Source organism: Tursiops truncatus, chromosome 11 (assembly GCF_011762595.2).
Source record: "Tursiops truncatus isolate mTurTru1 chromosome 11, mTurTru1.mat.Y, whole genome shotgun sequence".
Lineage (NCBI taxonomy): Eukaryota > Metazoa > Chordata > Mammalia > Artiodactyla > Delphinidae > Tursiops > Tursiops truncatus.
In genome coordinates, this window is record NC_047044.1 from 56,168,801 (window position 1) to 56,185,704 (window position 16,904).

At 42.7% G+C, this 16,904-nt stretch overlaps 1 protein-coding gene across 7 annotated transcripts in view; it reads left to right on the forward strand.

Annotated features, from left to right (window-relative positions):
- LRIG3 (leucine rich repeats and immunoglobulin like domains 3) overlaps window positions 1-16,904 on the forward strand; it is a 53,992-nt gene that overhangs the window by 19,687 nt on the left and 17,401 nt on the right. For all 7 annotated transcript variants that reach the window (XM_019952657.3, XM_019952660.3, XM_019952659.3 and 4 more), the window contains exons 4-8: window positions 9,347-9,478; window positions 13,651-13,794; window positions 15,046-15,189; window positions 15,500-15,643; window positions 16,054-16,197. In XM_019952657.3, the coding sequence (XP_019808216.2) occupies window positions 9,347-9,478; window positions 13,651-13,794; window positions 15,046-15,189; window positions 15,500-15,643; window positions 16,054-16,197 (708 nt within the window). The remainder of the gene's footprint in view (window positions 1-9,346; window positions 9,479-13,650; window positions 13,795-15,045; window positions 15,190-15,499; window positions 15,644-16,053; window positions 16,198-16,904) is intronic.

The following is a 16,904-nucleotide window of genomic DNA, read 5'->3' on the forward strand; positions in this document are numbered from 1 at the left end:
TGTAAATGATTTAGAGAGAGTGGAGTGAATCCCAAAAGAAGCAAACACTTTTTTGCTGCAGAAGCTCAGGATGCTTCAGGAATTCAAAGTCGGTAAAGATAGGGATGCAGAGTAGGACTGAAAATGGATGCATTGGTGAAAACTCTTTTATAAGAAGCAGACCTCCAGGTTCCCCTCCAAAACTTAAGGCCCAGTGACCAACCCTCCCTCGATGGAGGCAGAAAACTAGAAGTTTACTCTCTAGAGAGTTGAAACGAAGTCTCTGGAATTTGGGGGCACAGCCCAGCTGGGCAAGGGGTGGGGATTGAGGGCAGCATCTTCTGCAGTCAGGGAAATTAAGTCTGATCTGAATATGAGGATGACAGTCCTCCCCTCAGCTTATGTTCCTGTTCACCTTCCCAGACACGAGCAGTCAAGCTTATCCCCACCAGCCTGGAGGTTGGAGGATCTGAGCGATTAGACAGATGCATGTGGGGTCATCATGAAACAGACCACCTGTGGTGAGACTCACCAGTCAGCAAGTCCTTACCTCACAGCCCTCAGCAAGCTTTCCGGGGCCGCTTTTTACTAAATATGAGTGGATAGCCAGTGATCACTGTCTCTTGAAAGGGCTTGTAAGAATAAAGTCAGAGTCTGAAATACATAGGAAGAGGGAACCAGAGACAATGGAAGGAGAAGGGAACTTCAAAACAACTTAATATCTCCAGAGAGAAGAGAGATGTTATATCCACAAAATAAGAAAAGAGTAGTAAATAATAATAATAAAAGGAATATTTCAGGAAATAAGAAAGGGACCCTTAAAAGTTAAAAATATAATAACAGGGACTTCCCTGGTGGCGCAGTGGTTAAGAATCCGCCTGATGGTGCAAGGGACGGGTTTGAGCCCTGTGCCGCGGAAGATCAAACCTCTCAATATACTGAAATGATGGTCTAGAAGCAACTAGAGAAATTAAGCTGGGGAAAGGCAGTGTTTTGAATTTTTAATCAATCATTTAAAAAGGACCATTTGGAAGCAATTCGTGCGAGAATGACAATAGACTTGGGGATCTCAGCTGACCACAACTCGGTATGTGCCAATAACACAACACGGTCCTTAAAAAGCTAACATCATGTTATGCTTCATTAACATCCCATATTCTGGTCAAGAGACACAGTCCACCATGTTCTGCATTAGACCCCATCTCAATATCTTGCTCTGGGAAGAACACGTGCCGCGGAACAACTAAGCCCGTGCACCACAACTACTGAGCCCGCACGCCTAGAGCCCGTGCTTCACAACAAGAGAAGCGACTGCAATGAGAAGCCTGCGCACCACAATGAAGAGTAGCCCAGCCCCCGCTCGCTGCAACTAGAGAATAACCCGCGCGCAGCAACAAAGACCCAACACAGCCAAAACAACCATAACAAAATATATATATATATATATATATATTTATATAACAGACACTTTAAAAAGGTAATAGAAGTGTTGGAAGACAGTTGAAAAGCTCTCAGAAAGAAGAACCAAAAGATAAAAAGATGGAAAACTGGAGAGGAAAAAATAAGAAAATGAGAGGATCAACTTGGAAATCTAATTGGAATTCCATGAAGAGACATCTGTGGAACTAGAAAAGAGGAAATTATCAAAGAGGCAAAATAATTTCCCAGAGCCACGGAACACACATCTCTAGGTTGAAAGACCCTACTGAGTGCCAGCAAATGGGAAAAAAAAAAAAAAAACCTACAGTGAGGGACATTACTGTGCTCTTTAGAACATCAGGGTTAAAGAGAAGCTCTGAGAGGAGGAAAGATCAAATACAAAGCAGGTCACCTGTAAGGATAAATAGTGGTTCTCCCCTCCCCAGTGTGAGCCTCACAGCATCAGCAGCAGCTGGGAACTTGGTAGAAATGCAGATTCTCAGGTTACACCCAGGCCTACCGAAACGGAAACCCGGAGTGTGGGGCTCAACAATCTGTGCTCCAAGAAGCCCCCCACTCCCAGTTCTGGTGCCTGTTGCAATTTAAGAAACACTGGAGTTGAGAAGCAGAATGGCCTCTGGCTCCTCAAACTTACATCCTTGAGTGTTGTGATAGGGTAAAACAGTCTTCAAAACCCAAAGGAACATGGTTTCTAATCTCAGCTCAGTACACGCCCAACTGTCAATCCCATAAAGACATTTCCAAGTATGAAAAAAAAAAACAACGTACCTCTACAGATGGTTTCTTAGAAAGCTCATGGAGGATATGCCCCAGGAAAATGAGGTAGTAAACCAAGGAAGACTGGGCAGCCAGGAATTGGGACTCCCCTAGGAAAGAAATCCCCCAAAAGTGAGGCCAGGATCTGTAAGAGGCTGCAGTTTTATATGATGATTATGTGAAGCCTCTGTAGCAAATCTGGTCATTTGCTGAATTGTCATCCAAATCCACAACTCCTTAGAGCTGGAAGAGGACATTTCCTTCCATTTCCTCCCATTGACAGTGAGAAAATCAAGGTTTACAAAGTATGGTAGATCAAGACATACAACTGGGAACAGACTCAAAATCTACTTGCTGGGGAGCTGTGGTATGAACTGCTGCTTCAAAGAGATCCTACTTGTGACAGGTTGATTGATGAATGGAATCCCAGTTTTATGTTTACTTTTTCTGGCTGGCAGCTGTGGTGGTCATACCACTTTCTGATGGATGTATGCATCTTGAACCACAGTTGAGGTACATCCTCATGGGCCAATCTAAAGCTTGATCTAGAGTTTCAAGACTAATTAAGACTATTTGGTCACTTCAGCATCTTGAATCCATTCACTTAATCCTGAGTTTTGGGAACCAAATATGAATCAGAGATTTTCTTCAATCACAAGTAAATCACAAACTTATGGGGAGACTCAAACTCACAGCTTAACCATAGCAGTGGTTTGACCTGTGAAAATGGCTGTGGAAGACCCTGCCTCAAAAGAGAGGTAGGGAAAATTTTTTTAATTTTACTAAATAAAAGTAGAGTTAATTTTTACTATATATACTTCAATTATTTCAGATTAAAATAATGGTTGAGTAAGTGTCTTGTTTAGGATCCTGTTGTCTTCTAGGACCTGCCCTTAAATTTCTGTTTACATAAAAGGACTAAATAGAATTTATATTTGGGGATCAAAAAAGGTTTTTTATGTGGTGTAAATGAGTTTCCAACTTATAGTTCTTCTTTCAAGCTTACATGTATTATAATTGGCACATAACTAGGGCCCTGATTATTGAAGGATCTCTGTATTTTAAAACATTGTGGGCAACTTTATCATGTTCACAATCCAAAAGATAATTATATTTTATGTTGACCTGACTTTTAGCAGAAAGAACGGATTCTTTGCTCCTACGGTGGCTCCTTTGCTGCTCAATATCTCTGCTTCTTCATCAAGAATCTTTCTCCTTGCAAAAGCTTCCTCAGTTGGCTTTATCCTTAGATGCCACAGGACCAGTGGACCAGTCTAAACATGTGTTCTTTTAATGAAACTTCTTAATTATCTTTTTAGAAAAAAAAAAAAAGATGAGCAGAGACAGTTTATTTTTATCTGCATGGAAGAGGTTCTTTGCTTGCTAAGTCTCTCTGCTAAAAGAAGCCTAATATTATAGGGTGTTAGTTATTCCAGCCAAGGTAGTTTTCAAGGAAGCTTTTTTTTGGTGGGGAGGGGGTGTTGGGAGGGGAGAGGAGTTATTGTTGGAAATATAAGTGATCTTTAATATGTTTGCAAATTTCGTGTTTTCTTTAACAGCTTGTAATACCTTTATAAATGGTGTTAAACCAGTTGCTTACAAGTTACATATAGCAATCAGTATTTCCTTGGGGCCAGGCCAACTGTCCCAGTCAGTATGGTTAACGTGCTTGCTCTATGGTTGTGTGCAGTGACCACGGATTCAGCAATTTTTTGGCTGCAGTAACTGAATTGGATTTCAGGGATGTGGTCAGGGTAATGCATTCTAAGAAAGGGGGGCATTGCAACATGTTAAAAAAAATGGTTTCAGATTAAATTTCACTGCACATACCCTCTCTAAAAGGAAAATGCCACACGTGCATACCTTCTCTAAATAGCCAAGTTTGCACGTCTTTACACATCAAAGCCTTCAGCTGCCTTTATGTTGTGCAGTAGGTAGGAGACACCTGAAACTATTGACAGATATTTCTTATGCACCAAGAAGCTACACTTTAATTGGTTTCAGGAATTCCAGTGTGAAAAAACCTGATATTCTGGTTCCTCACAAAGAATATTCCACTCTGGGACTCTCTTCTCTGACTCCAGAAATAAGCTCATACCATTTATATCCACTTAGGTGTGCATAAAGTTCTTTTGAGACGCTCATGCTTTCTGGAGATCACCGTGAGTCAAAAAGAACCAATCGTCATCGTACCAAGTGGTCAATAACCTCATAGATTGTATTTTACTGTTATTAATCTAGTCCGGGTTTACATTAATTGCAGGTGTTCCGACTATCAGAACAAATGCACACATTTCTTATATATAAGAATAACACATTTGTCCATGTTCCTAGTGATTACAGACATGAGAATGCCAGAACTGGGCTATTCTGGTCAGTCGCATCTCACACCTGAGCAAAAGGGGACCCCCTGCTTTAGGGGGCCTCTCGTACAAGCAGACAGAACACAGGGGTAGTGAGGAGTGTGGATGGGAACTCCAGTAGTGCTGAACTGGGTCCCAGTGTCCAGAGGCTGCAGAGCTGGAAACCTGAGCCTGTATGTCAGGGGAGGGGGAAAGCACGGCCTGTGCCCTGGAAACCAGAGGAAGAACGGTGCTTCGCCCCCAAAACGGGTGTCCAGGCAGACGGTCGCCATTGCCCCTCCATCCCTCCTCTGTCCTCTGTACTTCCTCTTGCCTGTCCCCCACCCAGTCTTTCAACCCACTGCTGCCAGAGAAGTCTTTTCAAAATGCACATCGAATATTGTCACCCCGCCGTTCGAAATCCTCTGTCCTCCTCCCTCTACTTGATCTTGAGACAAAGGCCAAATGCCTAACATGGTTTACAGGGTCCCACTTGACCTACTCTCTTCTCCCAGCACCTCACTCGTCAACTTCCTCTTTCTCCCGTTTCCACTCATTTCCTCAAGGGAAAGAAGCCTTGTCCTGGTCTCACTTGCTTCTGCCTGGAACTCTAGACTCCTCCTTGCCACGGGAAGTTTTGCTGATGCCCACACCCCTCCCATCACTTTTTAGGAGACTGTCCTTTCTTCTTCCACTTATCCCTCTGCCTGCCTGTTCTCCCCCACTAGAATTTCAGTGCTGTGAGGTCAGGGACCATATCCGTCTTGTTCGTTGTCAGATCTTCAGGACTCTCAGAGCAAATATCATCATGTAAATATCATAAGTTGGGTTTGCTTCTGCTTAAAGGTATTTGGCAAAGGCTGAAAGGTGAAATTAGCAACGAAGTGAAACCATGATTGTTGGGCCTGAGAAGCTGAGGCTGACATACCTGGGCCTCCTGTTATTTCCATGGCCTCTGAGAACCCTGAGGGAACCATCTGCATTCCAGCTGACCAGGCCCCCAAGTCTGTGTTTGTCTATAAGGGACTGGTTATACTTGACCTCAGCAGTGATTTGACCATGGAACGCCTTGTACTATCAACAAACATAGATGACCAAAATATTCGTGGTTGTTAAGATGGATTTGCACAAGGCTGAAACGCCTTCCTATGCTCAGAGTACAGATTTTTGAACAATGGAAAGATGACATTTCCACATTAACTTAAGTAATGGAAAAAGATAGTTTGTTTTGTTTTGTTTTTTGTTGAAGCATTGCACATTTCCTGCCAAAACTATTAATCAACTGCAGTGCTTTAATATGTTCATCAATGTTGGCATTTATCCATATTTGGAGAAAAATTGAAGCTGGAGTTGAATTGAATCTTTGGCTCCTAGAAGTGGTTACTTGTGACCCACTCTATTATGAAGTATGTTTATTTTGAGGGTTTTAGGTGATTAAAAAGATTTTTTAATCTGGTTTTTAAGGTAGTTGTCTTTTTTTTAAACCCTTCTTGTTTGACATAAAGGAAGTTTTTTTTTCTTTTATTTTAAACTCGTACCTATTAGGTGGTTATTTGCCAGTTAGTCTGAGAGCTAATATGAAACTGGTATTTGGATTTAATTCAGTTCCATTAGAACAGAGTTAAAATTTTGTGATACAGGGACCATTATCCTGGCAGTTGTAAGGGATTTTTGTGCTAGGAAGCAGTGCTGACAAAGACGCACTGTACAGGCTCCATTTATAACTGAGCACTTTCACACTGCAATTTAGGAGGTGTGCAGCTCAGGAAATGGCTGGCTTTGGCTGGAGCGTACTTGAACTGCAAGGAAAATTTTATTCGTCACTCAAGTAATTGGCAGTTTTAATACCTTGTTCATAATTACCTTATAAACAAACGAAAACACAAACCAAAGATTGTATGGCCTGTTATCTAACTTGTAGCCTTATTTGAGCAACGTGATAGACACCTGTGGGTCTCCCTCTCCCTCCCACCAGAAACCAGTTTGCTCCATTTATTGCGAAAACCTATGGCTGTTTCTCCTTGTTGTTAAATGTAAGCGTAGCTGTACTAGCTAGCCCCAGACAACCTGGGGACCAAAACCAGATGCAGAATTTGATGGGCGGCAGTGGCTGCGGACCAGAGGGAGAGGGAAGGAGATGAGAGGGGGGTGTTTCAGGGTTACTCTGCTGTTTGTGGGAGGGGGGGGGCTTCCTGGTAATGCAAACATTTGGGTTGTGTTTTTAAGAGAACATTTTTGTCCTCTAAAGTGTGGTTTCCTTTAACCCACACACCCTGACCCTGAGGCCCTGTGGCTTGTCTCTTGGACTGAATCCATCTCCAGGATGTAGAAATTGACTAATTGTCTCACTTGCATTACCCTGTACCTCACAGCTAGATCAAGGGGTTTACACACTGAGGAATCCAGATGTGGGAAATGGTCAGAATCAGAGGTCATGGCTGACTTGACTCTAAACAGAATCTGTAAGACTTCATGGGAATCTGAGGGGCTTGATAGTTGTGACTTGTACATGGGACTGCTAACCGCACCCCCCCCCCCCGCTTTTTTTAACCTTACTATTATCACAGAGTTCAGCTGTTAGGGTATACATCACCCCTGCCTGTTCCCTTGTATAGGATTACTTTAAAAATGGGGTTAGATTTTTGGATGACTTGGGTCAAAAAAGACGACTCCCTGACAGTCCTTAGAAGTAACACAGGGAAGATTTTTCACAATATTTTGAGAAGTTTTGTTAGTTCATTGTTATTTAAATAGATTTAAAATGTACAACCTGGTTTCTCCACTTACTGGGGAGAGCAGCACCTGGCATTTGCACACATTCAGGAAGCTGGTCTTCTACTCTGTAGGCTGCCAAACATATGCAAACTCTTGGTGACCCTCTTTTCCTCCTGAGGTGCAAGCACAGACTGGGGGGACCCCAGTTTCCAGGGCATCCTTAGTGTTGGCACGATGAGGGCTCAGTGAGCTGGTGTGGATTCCCACAGCAGTTTGGAACCAGTAGCTCAGCATTTTTGCAAGAGTGGGAAGTGGCGAGACTTTCTGGAGGTGCATCTTCACCTCCAGAAAGTAAGAACTTAATTGCCAAAATTAAGTTGTTTGAATGTTGGAAACTATGTTCTATGAAACAGCCTTCAGGGATTGCTTTGGGACCAATAGGGACTTACTCTGTGAGGTGGCCTGGGGGGAGTACTTGGACTTGTTAGGTTAAAAGCTCTAGTTTCCTAATTTCAACAGCAGAGAAATGTTATTATGATTAAATGGCATGATATATGAAGAATGCGTAGCATAGGGCTTGGCATCCAATGCCGTCAGCGTTATTAGATTCCATATACATTCCAAGACGGGGATAGATCTATAGCCCTGCTTTAAAGGAGCTCACAGTATGGCAGAAAAGACCAACAGCGTAAAAAGTGCTGTGTCACACACAGCAGAGGATCTTGTGAAAACACGTAAGAGGTGCTCCTAACTCAGGAACCTTCTGTGACGGTGAGAGGCCTGAGAGTTACAATAATGCAGAAGAACTTAATGAACTCAAAACGCTATACTAATGCAGTTATTGGTAAGAAAGATACACATATGAAATCTCTTTCTAAGTTTTCCCCTTAAGTGAGGGTTTACCTAAAAATGGCAGCACGTGACTTATATGACATACAGAGTTCTACTTAGAGCCCTCCGTTGTTTCATTGTTCCTTGAGCTGTAAAGCGAAGACCCTGGACTCTGCCATCATCCCAGCCCTTCTCCCTTGACATGTCATTTTTCCCCTGCCTAATGTCTAAAAAGTCCAAGCTACCTGGTCTAATATGACAGTTAAGATGGCTTGCGCATCATTTTGGTTCCTGTTTTCTAGCAAGATTGTTGTTGAATGCTGAATCTCCCCCTTGGAAACTGTTGTATTGATGACCTTCTAAAAGCTTTGCCTTGGCCTCTTTTTGTTTTATTTTGTTTATCTTTTCTCCTTTGTGGTCTAGTGCTCACCAGTAGAGCTTTCCACGATAGTGCGGATGTTCTGTATGTGTACTGGCCCATTTGACAGATACCAGGCACCTATTCAGGATCTGACATGTGGCTACTATGACTAAGGAACGGAACTTTAACATTTAATTTTAATTTAAATGTAAAGAGCCACATGTGACTACAATGTTGGACATCATGGTCTGGGGTTTAAGATAGTTAATGTCAAACTTTTAAAAAATCTAATTGCTCCCAGAGGTTATTTAGACTGGTGTGCTCTTATTTTTATAATAGTCAAAGCCTTGGAGCATATCCACTGGTTTTGAAGACGATGGCAATGCATTGAAACTTGCTATTTCCAAAGAAAAAGAGATTTTTCTAGGATGGCTTTTAAAAAGCCCAATCTGATGAGTATCTTAAGTTCATTGGCACCCGTAGTGTGTGTGCTTTCCAAGGGAAAAATTAGAAATGCATTAGGACTCAAGCAGAAAGAATAGGGAACTAACACACCAGTGCCTGGAATATGCCAACTTGGTGCTAGTCATTTCATATCCCATTTCATGAAATGATGAGGAAGAAAGACTGTTAACAAAATAAGAGAAAGAAAAATCAGTTAAAGTGCATCGCATTTAGATAACCACAGCTGTTAAACGCACCCAGATTTATATCGGAAAGCTTTTCAAAATTCTAAAATTATGATTTACTATCTAATGCAACATTAAAGTGACTGAAGAGTTGCTGTTTAACTTTTTAACGTGCTGTGTAGAACAATCAGTTTTCCAAATTTCTAAAGAACGAGTTAGAAATAGAACATATTTTTCACCTTTCAGATTGTTGTACCATTAACCCTGTTATCTGTGCTATTCTTTAAATCCAGAGCTGGAAACAAGATTGTGGAAATATTACCTGAACATCTGAGACGGTTTCAGTCCCTCGAAACTTTGGACCTGAGTGGCAATAATATTTCAGAGCTTAAAACTGCACTTCCACCCCTACAACTCAAATATCTGTAAGTCAAGTTGTTTTTAACAGTTTTCACCCGTGATGAAAATATTGTGCTGCGGCGAGCCGTTTCTGACCGGCAGAATAACGAGCCGCCACACGCAAGATTCTTCTCGTATCACACTTTATTGGAGCACAGCTTGGTTGAAGAAAGATGGAAGGAAGACCCCGCAATCCTATAGCAGTCTGCTTATATAGGGATTAAGAACATGTGTCGCTCTGTGATTGGCTTTCGCCGATGGTGCGATTTGTGAGCCAGCATCGGATAGGTCGCTACTTTAAAACCTCATTAGTATACTTAGCGCAAGCGCAGTGGCCACAGGAAGGATGACTCAGCTTATTTCAGCTTCCTGCTGCGTAGCAGTTAGCTGACCGCGCCCTACATCTCCCCCTTTTTTATTTATTAGAACACCAAACAGAATGTAGCCCGTACAAGTGTTCACCTCATGATGTGCTCACTGTTCGAGGGCAGTTTTCTGTTGGCATGTTTGAGACTCAGAATAATGGCTGATTCCCTATAGAGGTGCGATGGCGACAAGGCCTCTCTGTGCAAGGGCAATCAGGACAATGAATGACTCCCTATAGAGGTGCAATGGCAACAAGGCCTCTCTGTGCAAGGGCAATCAGGACAATGGATGACTCCCTATAGAGGTGCAATGGCAACAAGGCCTCTTTGTGCAAGGGCAATCAGGACAATGAATGAATGACTCCCTATAGAGGTGCAATGGCAACAAGGCCTCTCTGTGCAAGGGCAATCATTTCGAATTATTCAGGGCGGAGAGCCAGGCTGCGGGAGAATCTCCTTCCTTAATAGCCAGAAGTGCCTGAGTGAGCAGGACCCTATCTCGATGTGCCCTGATGCGCACACGACAGACCAACCAGAGACACAGCATAATCCCAAATACACAGCAGACTCCAAAGATTCCTACCCCCACCCACTCCCCAAAGAAGGAAAAGGCAGAAGAGAGCCAAGAGGCAAAATCTCCAAAGGCAACGGGCTCCAGCCCGGCAGCACTCAGTTGCACAATTTGAATAATCCTTTGTGGAATTCCAACTAATACAAAGACTTCGATTAAGAATCATCAGGAACATCCAACTCAGCATCTTCTCTGAAGTTTTCTTCAACAATTCTCGTCAGTCTTGATGGCACCCAGATCGGATCTTGATCCTGTGGGGAGACACAAAGAGATCCCCTGGATCGAGTAATAACACGATCCGGGCCCTTCCATTGATTGGACAACACATCTTTCCACATCACTTTGCCATAATTTTTATGGTTTGTTGCCACATGGCGTTCAGCAGAGGTTTCTTTATCATCATTTAAATGTAAAAAATTTATGGTAAATAAGGCAAGTGAAAGTCTCTGTCTAGGGGTACAGTTCTCTGCGATTCCCCCTTTTTGTTTTATTAAGAGTTCTTTAAGTGTGCGATTTGTGCGTTCTATAATTCCTTGTCCTTGTGGATTATAGGACAAGCCTGTAATATGAATCACCTGCATTTTTTGACAAAAAAGAGCAAAGCTTTTGGAAGTATAGGCTGGGCCATTATCAGTCTTAATCTTAGCGGGTTTGCCCCACGCTGCCCAAGCTTCAAGGCAGTGGGTAATAACATTTTGAACCTTTTCTCCAAAAAGAGACGTGGCATGTACCACTCCAGAACAGGTATCCACTGAAACATGTACATATTGGAGCGTTCCAAAGGAGGAAACATGGGTAACATCCATTTGCCATAATTCATTTGGAAGAATGCCTCTGGGGTTAACCCCAGTCTTTTGGGTAGGCAAAAATTGGGCGCAAGCAGAACAACTCTTCACAATATTCCTAGCCAAAGCTCTGGTAATGTTAAATTTTTTTCTTAAGACTGTAGATGACACATGATATAGCTTATGAAACTCTTGAGCCTGTGTCGTAGAGTCTAGCGCTGTTAGAGCGCGTGTGGAAATTAAATTAAAAGGACACATCCAAACAGGTTGAGAATCACCACAGCGTTCTAATTGTGCATTTGTAATAGCTTGTTCTACCTTTTGAAGTGCCTGATGGGCTTCTGGGGTCAATTGGCGTGGGGAATTAAGATCAGGCTCCTAAAAAATTTCCCTCGGGAGCAAGAAACAATCCCCCATTCCCTAAATATTTAATCAAAACGCCTAAGGCCTGTTCAAGCAACTCCATACAAGACGCTTTATCTCGACTATTCAAAGGAATAGAAAAGAAACAATCTTTACGCCATTTCCCTAATTTTTTCTTAATTATTCCAGGGTGACTAGGAGGGTTCTAAATGCCCTAATTGTAACTGCTCATCCACTAGTTTGGATGCCGCCTCCAGCTTTTCCTTTGACAAAGGCCACTGAGGTACCCACACAGGTGTTGTGGTCCTCCATGTAATCATAAACTCAGTGACCCTTGAGAAAAATCCAAGCCTCGGCGGTTTAAATTTCCGCGGGCTCCTATAGGGGCGGTCATGCCTTATAACTTACGTCTTATCCCTCTATTAGATATCAGGGGCGGAAGCTCTAGCCTCCGCAGGATTAAAATATGGTGGGCTAGCGAGTGGCGGCATGTACCAATGCCCATACCGCTCTTGTTCATATGTCGCGGCCGCTCCTTCTAAATCTTCCTCCTCTCTAGGATTTAATTCATCTTGAAACAAATATAATTCCTTAAACTCATCTAGGATTGGATATAATCCTGGCACCGTTTCTTGCTTTTCCTTTTGTTTTCTTTTTTCTCTTTTCATAATTTCAGGCCTGTCTACCGTAGTCCCTGTTTGTTCATTCTCTGATGCGCTATCTTGACACATGCTAAGAGCCTTGCGTCCTCGTTGAATAATTTCTTCACATTTTCCTTCCTTTAGGCAAGAAAGTATCATGCTCCACAAGGGGAGAGCGCCTCGAGAAAGTTCTCCCCTTGTGTTACACTCCTTTAGGTCTTTTCCGAGTTTTTCCCATGACGGAACAGTCAAGCTGCCTGATACCCCAAACCACGGCGCGGCACTTTCGATATCTTGTAGCAGCCTACTTATGTTTTTATGAGAGAGCTTTAGCCCTCGGTCCCTTAAAAGGGCTTGAATAGGCTCATGAAAATCAGTTGTAGGCTCCGTGGACGAACTATTCCCAAAAATGCTTGACTTATCTATCGGCCAGGGAAGACACACTCGATCGGGCTGGTGGTACCGTAGCCACAAGCAAACGAAAAACATGAGAAACACTAAAAGGACAAAAGCGAAAGTAAAAACTTCAGGCTCCAAACCCCCGAAAAACATACCTGACTGGACTATTCACCGACGGTTACCACTCCGTGTGTCGAGTTCTGAATCGGTCCTCCATGCAGGGCGCGAAGTTCCCGGGTTTCGGCACCACTTGCGGCGAGCCGTTTCTGACCGGCAGAATAACGAGCCGCCACACGCAAGATTCTTCTCGTATCACACTTTATTGGAGCACAGCTTGGTTGAAGAAAGATGGAAGGAAGACCCCGCAATCCTATAGCAGTCTGCTTATATAGGGATTAAGAACATGTGTCGCTCTGTGATTGGCTTTCGCCGATGGTGCGATTTGTGAGCCAGCATCGGATAGGTCGCTACTTTAAAACCTCATTAGTATACTTAGCGCAAGCGCAGTGGCCACAGGAAGGATGACTCAGCTTATTTCAGCTTCCTGCTGCGTAGCAGTTAGCTGACCGCGCCCTACATTGTGCTATATTAAAAAAGGAAACAACTTTAAGATAGGAACCAGAACGCTGACCATTTCTTACTGCTGATGGATCAAAAATGTCACTTCTTACTGACTGGTAATTTTCTGTAAGCCCGAATAACCAGTCTTCATTTTCTTCTTACACTACTGGATTACAAAAATTGAGACATCCTTTGACTGTTATAGAAAAGCCAAGTGATTCTGTAAAAAAATAATCAAAATTAAACCCCCAGTGTATTTCATTAATAAATGAATTTCACAAAAATTGGGTAATGTTTGTTATCTTCAAATATTTTAGTCACTTTTTCCCCCAGAGATATGTGTGAATCATAGTCGATATTTGCCTGCAAGGGCGTAAAGAGTTAATTATTTTAAGTGTCCATTGTTACAAGTGATGGGTAGGTTCTCTGGAGAGTCTTTCATATACAGAGAATACATGCACTTTAACTTCCCAAAGAACCAGAAAGAGAAACTCATCTTCAGACTTTCAACAGGTATATCAACAGCAACCGAGTGACATCCATGGAACCTGGGTATTTTGACAGTCTGGCCAACACACTCCTGGTGCTGAAGCTGAACAGGAACCGAATCTCAGCTCTCCCACCCAAGATGTTTAGACTGCCTCAACTGCAACACCTGTAAGTAAAATGTCCTCTTAGATTCTGTTTCCTCACCTCCTCTAAACCCTTGGCACCTCCCCCCTAAAATCCACAATGTGGCAGAAGGAGTTTAGAAGCAAGGATGTAGCCACCTTTCCTCTGAGAGCTGGAGTTGTAGAACCACTGAATCAGAAAGAGCCTTAAAAGTCACCCGGGGGCTTCCCTGGTGGCGCAGTGGTTGAGAGTCTGCCTGCCGATGCAGGGGACGCGGGTTCGTGCCCCAGTCCGGGAAGATCCCACATGCTGCGGAGCAGCTGGGCCCGTGAGCCATGGCCACTGGGCCTGCGCGTCCGGAGCCTGTGCTCCGCAATGGGAGAGGCCACAACAGTGAGAGGCCCACGTACCGAAAAGAAAAAAAAAAAGTCACCCGGTACAGGCTTCTGCCTGACAAGGCAAGTTGGATTGTTCCTGAAAGAGTGAGCAGTGTAATCATTGAACAACCTCCATACAAAGCCATCATGATGGCACTGAAGACATCATGGTGACTCTCCACAGCTGTGGATCGTGAGAACCGTACCAATGACTGCAGGGCCCCTCATAGCTTAAGGAGCTGTAAAGCGCTGTCTCCTTAATAACGGTGGAATAATCTGTGAACAGGCTCCTGCAGTATAGTGGTTTTCAGCCTTGGCTGCACATTACAGATACTTGGGGAGCTTTTCAAAATCCCAGTGCCCAGGCCACACCCTAGACCAATTACATTAGAACCTCTGGGGTAAGATCCAGGCTTCAGTAATTTTTTAAAACTCCCCAGGTGATTCCAGGGTGCAACCAAGGTTGAGAATGACTGCCTGAAAGAGGAAGCATTCAACACAGTACAAATTGTGACACAGAGGAGTCAACTTTTGTAAGCAGTTGAACAGGATAAACTTGACGGCCCTGCTCCTGAATAGACCTTGTGTTCTAATGTAATATTCAGTACTCCCATTCTGGATACTTTAAAGACCAATATTAATGTGTTTACTTCCATCCTGAATGGACAACAGCTTAGAAATTGAAGTGCAATCTGGTGTCAGAATTTGATGATCGCAAAAATACATCACATGTTTCGGAAGGAAATTTACTCACTGCTAGTAAATCAAAATTCTTCTCAATAAAAATGCTTAGAAATTTAAAGCATTCTATGTAATTTAACACAGGCTGGTTTAACTATATTGCAGTAATGTCACATTTTATTACTGCTTCCAGAGTTTGTCATATAAGCTAACTGTCTAACTGTAACATCCAATGTAGTGAACTGAACCGAAACAAGATCAAAAACGTCGATGGGCTCACGTTCCAAGGGCTTGGTGCTCTGAAGTCTCTGAAAATGCAAAGAAATGGAGTGACAAAACTTATGGATGGGGCTTTCTGGGGGCTGAGCAACATGGAAATCTTGTAAGTGCGGGTGATCAATTCCTACTCAGGCGGTATGATCTTGGAATGCTCAGTGAGCATTCAGCAGCTCTTATTTGAAATCCTATGTTAAAATCTCATCGTTTACAATCTTATAATTTAATATTAAGTTTTGTTTCACGTAATGTGACTGAGAATTTAATAAGCATAGTCTTTTCTGCTGATGTCTTTGTGTAACAAAAGCTACACATCTCATAACAATAGGAATATGTAATAGGTTGTAATATGTCCCCTTTGAAGAGTCTAGATAATGAACTTGGGATCCTGCTTTTGACTCTTATTGTAAATGTAGGCAGCTGGACCATAACAACCTAACAGAGATTACCAAAGGCTGGCTTTACGGCCTGCTGATGCTGCAGGAACTTCATCTCAGCCAAAATGCCATCACCAGGATCAGCCCTGATGCCTGGGAGTTCTGCCAGAAACTCAGTGAGCTGTGAGTTGCCTTTTATTCTCCTCAGGTTTGAGAGCAGGAATCATGCCAGAGCATGAGCTTCTTACCACTGATCTGTGAAATTTTCATAACAAAGTTTCCAAGGTGACAGCCTTTTGCACAGGCAACCTAGTCATAGTTTTGTGATAAGTTGAAGCCAGCTCTGCCGTTTCAGTTCTGTGGCGCATGGGCTAAAGCCATGGTGGTGATTCTCAAATAAAGAGAATTTTTTTTTAATTACTGGGATTAGAAATAATGTTTACCTGAGTATTATTAAGAAGGCAGAGTTTTAAAATAAGGGTAACTGTGGCAATATATACTACCTGTTTCTGTTCTTTTTTTTAAACCAATCATTGCATTGAACTGGAAAATAAAAGCTATCGTTTGTTTTTTGGTTCCTTTTTCCTTTACAGGGACTTAACTTTCAATCACTTATCAAGGTTGGATGATTCAAGCTTCCTGGGCCTAAGCTTGCTAAATACACTGCACATTGGGAATAACAAAGTCAGCTACATTGCTGATTGTGCCTTCCGGGGGCTTTCCAGTTTAAAGACTTTGTAAGTTACACATTTTGCTGTTCGTCCATGAACCTAATTGGTTCCTAAATGTGCCCACTTTTCTCCAAGCAGATTTCCTTTGTTATGAAGGAAATGTGTACAGCCTCAGAAGTAGTGTCTTAATCTTTCCCAGATCAGTTTGATTAAGATCGGTCCATTTCATCCATGTGTGCTTCTTAAAGGGATTAAAAAGGACAGTGATCAGATTGGTTTGGTGATTACAGTCAGCCTTCTCAGGATCTCCAGGAAGTTGGTAACCGCTCAAGAGGAAAACAATTTCAAATCCACTAATTTTTCTTCCTAAAAATGCAGATTAAAAATTACCCAGAGCAAAAAAGATATACAAAGTGCAGCAAAGGAAGACGCCTGTTTATCAGACCAGTTACATCCAGACTTGATCTCTGTCCCAAGAGGAAGAAGAGGGAGTTGGATTAAATGGCCTTTGAAAAATCTTTCAAATGTGAATTTTAACGTTGTGCAACGGGCTTTCGATTTTTGCACTGTCAGAAAGTTTTGCTGTGTTCACTGTTTGAAGCATTACATGACTGAAAGACATGCCCTGTGCTTTGGCGAGCTGCTCCTTGTGTGGTTGGAGCAGAGGTTTTAAAGTTTAATGTATTTTTCAGACTATTCAAGTCTTTCAGAATTTAGTCATCTTGATAGAGGAGTTAATAGGGCCGGAATCAGCTCTCCTCATCTCGGACAAA